This window comes from Astyanax mexicanus, chromosome 5 (genome assembly GCF_023375975.1).
Source record: "Astyanax mexicanus isolate ESR-SI-001 chromosome 5, AstMex3_surface, whole genome shotgun sequence".
In the NCBI taxonomy this organism is placed as follows: Eukaryota; Metazoa; Chordata; class Actinopteri; order Characiformes; family Acestrorhamphidae; genus Astyanax; species Astyanax mexicanus.
Window position 1 is genome coordinate 4,030,001 of NC_064412.1, and position 12,524 is coordinate 4,042,524.

Here is a 12,524-nt window from a genome sequence, read left to right on the forward strand (position 1 = left end):
AGTTTCAGTTTCAGAGCTTCAGTTAAGTTTCTCCAGCACCAAGGCTGGAGAAGTATTAGCTTTATCCACTAATCACGCTAAGCGCTAGCTCTTTTGCCATTAAGAAGCAGAGGTGGAAAGTAATGAATTACATTTACTCAAGTTATTGTAATTGAATAGATTTTTTCACGAGTAATTAGTAATTTTTAAAGTAGTTTTTAAAATAGGTAATTTTACTTTTATTCAAGGTCATTTTAACACAAGTAATTTACATTGCTACATTGGAAAACTCCCCGTTACTGAGTAAAAAAATAAAATGCTGGGGGAAAAAAAACAATTGTCTGAATTAAAAAAAAATAAGAAATTGGCACGGATGCTCGCGCGTGGAATAACGAGGCAATAACGTCCTCATGCAATACAAAATGTGCCCCGCCCCCGGACAGAGCTGCCAGCTTTCAAAACCTCTACATCAAACCTGAGAAAGCATGTGGTGTAAGTACTTTTATCATTAAACAATCTGATTAAATGTAAAAGAAAAACATGTAAATAGCAGTTAAAGCACAGCAATGGCAAATAAAAAAATAATAATAAACTGTAAAACTATAAAAATACAGTTTATAGTCACATATATTACCATAACTTTTTAATAGTAAAGAAAAAAAATGGATCATAGAAACCTATATCACTTGTTTTTGAAAATGTTTTATGGGGGGTCTGAACAAATACTGCCTGAAAGATCCAAATTATTATGTGGAATAATAATTCATTAAAAACAAATTAATTTATGATTTGTTTTTTACTTTTTTACATCAAATAATTAAAAGTAACTATGTAACTTTTACTCAAAGTACATTTTAAATTGAGTACTTTTTTACTTTTACTTGAGTAGATTTTTAGATGGGTACTTTTACTTTTACTTGAGTAGAATTTTAGCAAAGTAAAGGTACTTTTACTCAATTACAATTTTTCAGTACTTTTTCCACCTCTGTTAAGAAGTGAGTATATTGTACTGTAGCCTGCTGCTAACCCTGGCTACTACTGCTGGAGCATCATTAGCATTAGCCGCTAGCCACGCTAAGCACTAGCACTTATAATAGACCAAAAACTAGATGTGTATTGATTGATGTGTGCCTTTTAAACAAGTGCCTTAACGCCCACAACACACCCATAATTAACTAGGATTAATGCATAAGATGCCTTTTGTGCTTTTTGATCTGCATAAAGCTTACTTTTCCCATCGTTACGATAGCAGAGACACACTGACATGCCCTAAATCAAGCTTTAATCAAAATGTGATTTTATTTTATTTTTATCTTATTTAAACAATTGTTCTTTTGGGTGTAACTGGGCAGTGAGATTACAATTTCGTTGTACCACCTGATGTACCACATGTGACAATAAAGTCTCCTTGAATCCCTTAATCCTTGAATAAGACAAATACAGCTCTGGACCACTTAAAAATGACGAGTTTCTTTGATTTTATCAAATTAAAAACCTCTGGAATATAATCAAGAGGAAGATGGATGATCACAAACCATCAAACCACCAAACTGAACTGCTTGAATTTTTGCACCAGGAGTAAAGCAGCATAAAGTTATCCAAAAGCAGTGTGTAAGACTGGGGGAGGAGAACATGATGCCAAGATGCATGAAATTAAAACTGTGATTAAAAACCAGGATTATTCCACCAAATATTGATTTCTGAACTCTTAAATCTTTATGAATATGAACTTGTTTTCTTTGCATTATTTGAGGTCTGAAAGCTCTGCATCTTTTTTGTTATTTCAGCCATTTCTGATTTTGTGCAAATAAACAAATTAATGCTCTAAATAACAATATTTTTATTTGAAATTAGGGAGAAATGTTGTCTGTCGTTTATAGAATAATATGTTTGGGTTTCAACAATCAGAAAACTGCAGATTCTAAAAACAAATAGAAATGTGCTTAATTTAACTTGGTAAAGTTGCAGCAGCTTGTAAAATAAATGTAAAAGTCACTTATATATTTTTTTTTTCTGCAGAGTAAGCTCATCGCCGGACGCATCATCCCAGCCATCGCCACCACAACAGCGTCCGTGTCCGGCCTGATGTGTCTGGAGCTGTATAAACTGGTGCAGGGCCACAGGAGCCTCAGCTCGTACCGCGGCGCCTACATTAACCTGGCCGTCCAGTGCTACGTCATGTCCCAGCCGTGCAGAGCTCCAACCTTCACGGTGAGTCAGGCGTTTTTCGGTTGATGGTGTGATGGTGGGAGTTATTCTCTCAGACCTGTAAAATAATTTGGTGTTTAGCTTTTAATGAGAAAGTAATAGTGGCTGAAATAAAAAAGTACATTTAATAAAAAGTCAAAAAGTAAATGACAAAATATAAGGATCCAATCCCACTTCACCCTTTGCCCTCAAATTGTTTTTTTTTTCTTTGTTTGAAAATACCATAGCCACTCCATTATTTCAATATACTGTATTTTTTGTACTATAAGGTGCACCGTATTATAACATGCACAATCAATGCACATCTATTTACTGGTCTATTTTTATACATAAGGCGAATTTTAAGCAACAATAGTAAGGAACAATTCTAATTCTAATTTAGCAGGACTGTAAAGCTAAGCGAAGTAAACAAAACTGTAAATTTTAAAATAAATAAATAAGTCAAACGAGTGCTTGGTGTTAATCTTTACAGATTTCTCTCCTGAAAACTGTTTATTTGGGTAAGTAAAGTGCTTAGTTAGCAGTTAGCAGCAGTGCGTAGCGCTAGTAAATGCTGTGGTTAGCAGCTAATGCTGCTGCATCTAGCCTTATTGCTGGAGAAACTTCACTGAAAACTCACCCTCATAACTCTGTACTTTAATGGAGTGACTTTACTGCTCCTTAATACCTGACTGGTTGAATTCATACATAAGGAGCATCAGATTATAAGGGGAAAGTGCACCTTATAGTGTGAAAAATATGGTAGTTTCAGCGTATTAATTTATGACCCTTTTTTTTTTATAAAAAGCATAAAAATCTCTAGTAGTTTTGTATCAGTTGCTAATTAGCAATGATTTCCCGTTCCACCTTAAACAGTACAGCAGTTACATTCTGGCACCTGAGGCTCTGTTGCATTTAAGGTGGAATAGAGAAGTTTCAATAACAAGAAGCTAGCGAATAGCGAACTTTAATTAGCGGTGGGCGTGTGAAATAATCTTCATTTTGTGGACATATGATGCTCTGAATGTAACTGAAAGTCCAGCAGTGATGTTCCTGAACCTTACCGCTAGGGTTGCCTACACAGCCCCAGTAATATCCTGGTTACAATGTCGGTCTTTTATATATTTTATATATTTTTAGACCCGTGGTTCTCTTTTTCTTAGTAGTTGCATTGGCTGTAGGTAGCCGCTGCTCCTGACTCCCAGTCGCTGACTGAGTCAGATATCTAGCATGGCAAATATTTACCGGGCATCTGCAACTGGTTGGTGAGCGTCTTTCGGTAGTTCACACTACACTGTACTACACTTAATAATTAATGTTTGGAACAGAGCTGTAGAAGTGAAAATACACTTTTAAAAGGAGCACTCCTTTATTCTGTAGCTAAATAAGGTTTGCAATGCTCTCAAGATGATCAGTATGTGTCACTTAAGGTATGAATGTGTTAAAGTAAAAGACAGGCAGAGTGCTGTAAGGAACAGCTTTTTAAACAGCTTTTAAAGAGTCTGTGACAATTTTGGCACCTGAAAAGAAATGTGGAAAAATGTGGAATAGCCACAACATGACAATAAAATGTGTAGCTTTATTATGGATGTAGGTTTTTTTTTCTCAGTTGTTCCTTCATTTCTGCTTTAAGATCTGAACTTTTTTGTTTATTTTGCTGCCTTATTAAAATCTCACTGAAAAAAATGCTTCTTTTTAAAATAGATTTTAAATATATAAAAATAGAGATTTCACCAATTGTTTGACCTCAGAGTGTGTACTGATGGATCAGTCCTGCTCCAAGGCCACAGTTACACTCAATATGTCTTCATTTATTTAAAAGTATAATATTTAATCCCACAGTATATAAAGGGTAAAACCCAAAGCCTGAGGTATAATTAGAGCCAGTGTTAGAGCAGCAGCTGGACCCATTGAGATACATGTGGGTGTATACTTGAGCGAGTGTGTGGAGCCACAGTCTGGACTTAAATCAGTCCAGGCTTAAGTGATCCCGCTGTTATCCTGAGGGGTTTACAGCGTTTAGTAACTGTACACCCTCCCACACAGAGCCTCCAGCCAGATCCAGTCGCTCCTCAGTTTAGAGACTGTAGTCAGAATTCAGAGAGCTGCTTTCTGAAGGATTTCTGAAGCTCTCAGACGCAGGGCTTAAACCAGCTTAGCTGCAGTTTGAGGGTTCGAGTCTGTGCTTTATATAGAAAGAACCCCATTGAGTGGAAGGTTAGCTGAGCCAAACCCTGCGTGAAGCTACAGGTTGGGTATTTGATGAAGAAGAAAGGCGGAGGAGGAGAAGGGGTCATGGCCGATGAAGTGATACAGTGATTTATTTTTTTGGACATGTTTTAATTAGAGCTGTCAGCATTAAGGATCTAATGCATGCAATTAGGGGTGGGCGATATTGCCCTAAATTAATATCACGATATTTCATGGTATTTTCGCAATAGATATACTCTTGGCAAAATGACAAAACACTGAATTACAAAAATGATTTAAAGATTACACTACTGCAACAATATGAACATTACATTTTATTAATGCATCCAATATGATATGGCACACCCCTTTAACTAAGATATTAAAAAATACAAGAATTTTATCAGATTTGTAACAGAATTTCAGAATGATCTAGAATGTCATGATACTAAAAATGCACTCCAAATATCTCCATATATTCAGGATTAAAGTAAAATAAATGATACTATACACATATAAGCTGTCTCTAGTAGATATATAATAGGAAATAAGAACAGTGTGATTTTTTTTTTTTACAAAAAACAGCAAAAAAATAAAAAGTAGATCCCTGGTGTGATAATTAGGGGTGGGTGATATGGCACCATATTTCAGGGTAGAATATCGTTCAAAAATGTTCAAAAATGTTGTAGATTTTATTGCATACGATAAGAGAATTAATCACTCTGTGTGAAATTTCCAGAGCCTGATGACGTAATAGCTATTTTATTTATTTTGCATTGCGATGCTCATTGCTATCTTACACCCCAATCAACACCCCAATCTATTTTCATACTTTCCGCCTGACAGTGCTTCTGAATATATCTACACTGATGGGTATGGTGGTCTGGAAATAAGGTGTGTTCAGGTACATTTCTGGTGTATTGCTATCTCTGTCTTGGCAAGGGAATAGACAGGAGTTCCACTGACTGAATACAACCTAGACAGAGACAGTCAACAGTCAGACGTTCATTGCTATCTTGGCAATGAACATGCGATGCTGAGACCCAACTTTTACATTACTGATTTGTAAATGAGCTGCTGGAGCTCCTTCACAGCGTGAACGAGCAGCTCAGTTTCCTCTGCTGAGAAGCGTTTGTTGGACACGTCCAGGTAGCTGCTCTGTTAAAATAGCAATCCGCCAAAGTCAGAGCTCACCTGACTCTTGAAGGGAATGAACCGCAAGTGACAAAATTTACCACAAGCATGACTAATTAAGAGAAATAATACATGCTTCACGAGCCGTGCAAGGTGTACTTTTCCCGTCGTTACGATAGCAAAGAGACCCTGACGCACCCTAATTCATGCTGTTTCCTCTGTTAAAGCTCTCAGTAACTCAAAACTTAAACATATTCTTATTTTTAAAGCATCAAAACTACCCTGAGATATTATAATACATAAAAAAAACAGATCTAGTGTGCCAGGCCTGAGGAAAAAAGGGGGTGATGAAGTCATGAGTGAAGTAATACACTGCAGTTGCCCACCTTTTGGAGGGAGTGTGTGTGTGTGTGTGTGTGTGTGTGTGCCCTCACAGTGCAGAGTCAGAGATCAGGGTCTTTTTCACCCAAGGGGACAGGCGGTGAGTCAGCCCCTGAAACACTGCAGCTCTGGTTACTAGTGAGCTATGACAGCGACCTAAAGTGCCGTAACTGCTCCCCCCAGGACTCACACACACACACACACACACACACACACACACACACACACACACACACACACACACACATTCACAGGGGGCATACAGATGTCAGAGAAACATGTTTAAGGTTCATATTAGCAATAGAAAGAGGCTAGAGTTTAGACTGTTTAGTTAAAGTTTGAGTAAAATGAACATTGCTGTTTTTCTATAAACTACAAACATTTCTCCCAAATTCCAAACAAAAAATGTAATTTAGAGCATTTATTTACAGAAAATGATAAATGACCGAAATAACAAAAAAAAGATGCAGAGCTTTCAGACCTCAAATAATGCAAAGAAAACAAGTTCATATTCATAAAGTTTTAAGAGTTCAGAAATCAATATTTGCTGTAATAACCCTCGTTTTTAATCACAGTTTTCATGCATCTTGGCGTCATGTTCTCCTCCACCAGTCTTACACACTGCTTTTGGATAACTTTATGCCATTCCTGTGTTGTGAAGTGGTAGAGTTGGTATCCAGTGAATCTAATCTATATTATGTCAAGAACTACTCAACTAAGTAAAGTTCAATTCAAAACATTTCAGGAACTTTAAAAGTTTCCCTAAAGTGCAGTCTCCGCAAAGACCATCAAAAACATTTTGATTTATGATAATGATAAAATTGGCACTCATCAGGACCGCCCCAGGAAAAACAGAGCAAGAGTTCCCTCTGTTGTACGGGATAATTTAGCAGCCTCAGAAACCTCAGTAGACTTTTCAAACTCCAGCTCAATTTCAAAAGTTCTTCATTCATTTATTGTCTTTAATTCATGTTCTAGTCTTCCATCTCTCCCTTTCAGTCCTCCAGCACTCGCTCACTCTTCCCTCGTTCTTTGTTTCTGTGCTGGTGAGTCTGGAGGCGTGTGATCCTGAGAGGAGGGGGAGGAACGCTCCACACGTGCGGCTGGTTAAACCTCCGCCTGAACACACTCCACATTAACACGCTGATACTCATACACTGCAGACACTTGGCATAGAGTAGGGTGGGTGTGTGTGTGTGTGTGTGTGTGTGTGTGTGTGAGAGAGTGTGTGTGTGTGTGTGAGAGAGTGTGTGTGTGTGTGTGTGAGAGAGTGTGGAAAGCAGGAGAGAGAGATTGAGTGCTCTGGGCTCCACATAGGGGGAGAATTTTTTCCAGCTGTATTTTGTACTTCATTTGCACTCCCATAGAAACTGCTTTAAAGAGAGAGAGAGAGAGAGAGAGAGAGAGAGAGAGAGGAAGGGAAAGAAAGTGAGGGGTGGAGAGAGGTAGATAAAGTGAAAGAGAGTGGTATAGCGAAGTAGAGAGAGATGTAGAGAGAGAGGGGACAAAGAGAGTGATAGAGAGTAAGGGGGGAGAGAGAGAAATATAGAAAATGAGGTTAGAGAGAGAGGGACAGAATGATGAGAGAGAGGTAGAGAGAGGGGTGGAGGTAGAGAGAGGGGTAGACAGAGGTAGAGAGAGGTAGAAAGAGTGAGTTCGAAAAAAGAGGGGTAGAGAGAAAGAAAAGTAGAGAGAGAGGTAGAGAAATGGGAAGATAGAAGGAGGGGTAGAGATATAGAGAGAGGGGGAGTAGAGAAAGAAAGTGAGGGGTGAAGAGAGGTAGATAAAGCGAAAGAGGGGTATAGCGAAGTAGAAAGAGATGTAGAGAGAGAGGGGACAAAGTGAGTGATAGAGAGGTGGAGAGAGAGAGAGAGAGAGAAGTATAGAGAGCGGCGTTAGAGAGAGAGGGATCAAATTGTGAGAGAGAGGTAGAGAGAGAGGTAGAGAGAGAGAGGGGTAGACAGAGGTAGAGAGAGGTAGAAAGATTGAGTTTGAAAAAAGAGGGGTAGAGAGAAAGAAAAGTAGAGAGAGAGGTAGAGAAAGGGGAAGATAGAAGGAGGGGTAGAGATAGATAGAGAGAGGGGGGAGAGAGAAAGGAAAAAAGAGAGGAAGAGAGAAAGGGGTAGAGAGAGACAGAAACAAGAGAGAGAGAGGGGTTGAGAAAGAGAGAGAGAGAGAGGTAGACAGAAGTAGAGAGAGAAAGGGAGAGAGAGGTAGATAGACAAAGAGAGGGAGAGAGATAGATAGAGTGAGAGAGGGGTAGAGAAAGAGGGGTTAAGAGATATATAGAGAGAGAGGTTGACAGAGGTAAAGAGAGAAAGAGGGAGAAATTTGGTAGAGAGAGAGGTAGACAGAAGTAAAGAGAGAAAGGGGAGAGGGGTAGAAAGAGAAAGAGGGGAGAGAGGGGTAGAGAGAGAGAGAGACAGGGTAGAGAGGGAGGTGTAGAGTGGTACAAAAAGAGAGAGGTAAACAGGTATAAAGAGAGTGGTTTAGAAAAAGAGGTAGAGGGGTAGAGAGAGCGGTAGACAGAGAAAGAGAGGGAGGTGTAGAGAGAGAGAGTTAAGAGAAAGGGGGGTAAAGACAGAGGGAGAGAGAGAGAATGAGAGAGGTATAGCAGAGTGGTAGAGAGAGAGAAAGGTAGGGAGAGAGAAAGACAGGGTGAAGAGAGAGGGGTAGACAGGTAAAGAGAGAGAGACAAAGGGTAGAGAGAGGTAGAGAGAGAGTAAAATATATAGAGAGAAATGGGTAGAGTGTGAGAGAGAAAGAGAGAGGTAGACAGAGTTAGAGAGAGAAGGGTTGAGAGAGAGAGAGAGAGAGGTAGAGAGAGAAAGAAAGAGAAAGGTGTAAAGCGAGAGAGATAGAGAAAAAGGGGTAGATAAAACATTTAAACACAGTGTGCTCTAACTTGGTGCTCTAAATTTAGTCTATTTTTATTTATTTATTTATTTATTTTATAATATGACACATTAGTTTTTTTTACTTTTAGACGCCTCTATTATAGAATTAAAGGTCAGCAGATAACCTGTAGTGAACAATAGCTGTTTATCTTCATATCTGCACTGAGATGCACTTCTTCTTTTGTCTGTATAAGATTCGGTGGACAGTAGACAGTGGACGGATATTTTCAGCATCCTGTTTTCTCTCGAGGATGTCCTCTCTAAGACCACCCCCTGCTATTTTCTACCCTTTAGATACTCTATCAAATATGTATTTTTATACCTCTTTGGCCATGGCAGCTTTGGACAGCCTATTTTTTAAATCCACTACATGACGGGTGTGTTTATTAGGGTTTCAGACTTAGCTTTTGTCATTTTTGTAACATTTCTGTTGTATTATTTGTGTATTTTATATACAGTATATTGCCTTGATATCAGTTGTTTCTTTGTTCTTTAAGTGTCTCATAAATATTTTGGCAGCTGGTACATAAGTCTATTTGCTCGTACTAAAAGCACAATCCTGCCATTATCCAGTGAGTTACACAGTTTCCCTGATTACTCTTGACACTTTTGAAGCTCCGCAGTTGACTGACGGACTTTCCTCAATAGCACTAAACTAACCCTCTTCTTCTTTTAGCATTACCAGCAAGCTGACTGGTTCTAGTGTAAAAGGCGGTACTTTATCAGTACACAGATTATATGTATACTAATATGAATATTAGTTTACTAATTTTTCAGTTTTTAGTTCATTTGTTTTCCTGAAAGGCCCTGGCTGTTAACAGCACAATTTTGTACTCTCGATTTTGTGTAATTTCTGGTTATTTATTACATTTCTGTTCGTCATTAACTGTCTCATAAATGTTTTGCCTGCTGGCACATTGGTCTTTTTGTTCGTACTAAAAGCACAATCCTGCCATTATCCAGTGAGTTACACAGTTTCCCTGATTACTGTTGACACTTTTGAAGCTCCACAGTTGACTGACATAGCAATCCACCAACATCAGTTATTTTCATTAGCACTAGACTAACCCTTGTGCTCTTTTAGCGTTACCAGCAAACTGACTGGCTCTATGCTAAAAGGCGGTACTTTATCAGTAAACAGACTATATGTATACTAGTATTATATACTATTTTTTCTGTTTTTAGTTAATTTGTTTGGTAACACTTTATAATACTGTTCCATAGTTAATAGGTAACTAAGCAGTAACTAATTAATAGTGCTGCATTAACACCTAAATATTTTCTATTAACTACCAGGGAGTACTGAATAATTACTCAGTAGATAGTACTGAACTAATATTTATAGTAGTTCACTATTAACTCCACAATAATTACTGAGACTTACATATCTCCTGGAGAACTACTTACTAATAATGTCTCATTTATCAACATTAACTACTGAAAACCCTTACATGCCACCTGGGGAACTATAGATCTAAATCAGTCTAAAGGAATATTTGAGTTAAATGCATATTAATTGAAGGCATATTTGAATTAAGAAAGTGACACCATTTGTAGTAGTGGTAACCTTAATTACCTTATTATCCTCAGTTTCTTCCAAATATTAGCAAAATATAGTAAAATACTTTAGTGTGTATTACTCTGCTTAACCATCATTTTTGGAAGAAAAAAAAACATTATAACGTAATATTATTGCGTAGGAGATATTAATTAGTTCTCCAGAAGGCATCTAAGACTCTAAGAATGACTGTAAGACAGTAATAATGTAATAATCATTGCTTTAATACTAGGTATCAGCCTTGTAAAAAGTGTATCTTCAGCGTTTGCAGTCTCACAAACATTTTTTTTAACTGCAAACTATTATGGTAATTACGGTAATTTCACAGCGGACGCAGCTCTCCTGGTCCTTCGTGTAAATTCTCTGCTGTGCTGCTGCTGCTGCTGGGGGAGGATTAAGAGAGACTCTGCTGCTTTCATATTTCTGTATTTGATTGAAAATAAACTAGTAATCAAGATATTGAGATCTTTTCCAGCTTATTTTACCCCCGGATCAGAGGAGGACTCTTTGTGGGTTGTTAACCAGCTTGAGGATGTGTGTAAGCCAGCTAAGTTAGCTAAGTTGTGTGTGTTCGTTTGCTAGCTAAGTTTACTTAACTAGTTTATGTGTGGGTTAGGTTAAATGTGTGTTAGTTAGCTAGGGGAATTGTGTGTGTGTTAGCTAGGTTAAATGTGTGTTAGTTAGCTAAGTTAGGTTAATTGCGTTTGTTAGTTAGAGTAGTTACTCTACTGAGTAATTATTCAGTACTCCCTGGTAGTTAATAGAAAATATTTAGGTGTTAATGCAGCACTATTAATTAGTTACTGCTTAGTTCCTGCTTAGTTACCTATTAACTATGGAACAGTATTATAAAGTGTTACCATTTGTTTTCCTAAAAGGCCCTGGCAGTTTACTGCACAATGTTATGCACTCGATTTTGCACCATTTGTGGTCATTGACTGGACCTGAAGAGCTTAAATGTCAAAAATAAAGGAAAATAGGGATCTATAGTGGTCTAAAACTTTTGACTGTTAGTGTAGTGTCACATTAACAAGAACACTTAACACAATATGGCACATTTTAGTGTTTCATGCATTTTATAACACCAGTTTGGTAGAATAACTCATATAGAGTTTACATTAAATAAATTCTGGAAGTTTCTTCGCAGTAGTTTTAATAGCAGTTGGGACTTGTGTATGAAACCCTCTGACACTCATAAGCTGTACATTTTAGGAAATATACACATGAAGACTTCTGCAGTATGAAATCATATACAACATGGCACTTCCCTCATGTGGCGGTTCTGTGTTTATCTTATCTCCGCAGGCTGTAAGAGCGTGTGTAAACCTGCAGCGTGTTTTACGCTGGGAAGCTCTGTTAGATTGTATAAATTTGAAGCAACAGTTTGATGTAGTGGCGTCTGGCTTTTCATTTATACCAGCTTTTATATGCAGTTTCTAGTGTACAGTGCCGTGAGAAAGTATTTAACCCCTTACAGATTTATTTTGTTTCTGCTTTTTTGTTATACTTACATTTTTAAGATTATCAAAAAAACACTTTCATATTTGACAGAATATAAAATAAGCACTCAAAACCAACCAGACCCTGTGTGAAAAAGTCATTGCTTTTTGTATCATACTTACTTTTTTTTAAGATTATCAAACAAACTTTAATATTTGACAGAAAAAACCTTAGTTATTGTAAAAAAACACCTTTTAAATTATTGATGATTAACCACATTTTTTGTTTGGAAAGCTGAGTTAAATTTCACTGGAGCTGCTTTGCTGCTTCAGGACCTCAAAAACTTGTTGTAATTGATGAAACTATGAATTCTTCTCTCTACTAGAAACCAAAGAATGTCAATTCATTAGTTTGTGACCTTAAGCTCAGGTGTACTTGGGTTCTGCAGCAGGACAATGACCCAAAACACAGATTTTTTTTTGTTTTTGCTTTTTGTATCATATTTACTTTTTTAAGATTATCAAACAAACTTTAATATTTGACAAAGAAACCCAAATAAATATAAAAAGCTAATTTTAAATGATGATTTTCATTTATTAAGGGAAAAAAGCAACCCAAACCAACCTGACCCTGTGTGAAAAAGTAATTTCATCACATTAATTAACTGTAATTAACCACATTTTTTTGTTTGGAAAGCTGAGTTCCATTTCACTGGAGCTGCTTTGCTGCTTTAGGGCCTGAAAAACTTGCTTTAACTG

General features: G+C 37.4%; 1 protein-coding gene across 1 annotated transcript in view; it reads left to right on the forward strand.

The window, feature by feature from the left end:
• The window catches only part of uba7 (ubiquitin-like modifier activating enzyme 7), a 116,869-nt gene that overhangs the window by 50,097 nt on the left and 54,248 nt on the right, over positions 1 to 12,524 (forward strand). The window contains exon 21 of the mRNA XM_049479463.1: positions 1,999 to 2,190. Coding sequence (XP_049335420.1) covers positions 1,999 to 2,190 — 192 coding nt within the window. The remainder of the gene's footprint in view (positions 1 to 1,998; positions 2,191 to 12,524) is intronic.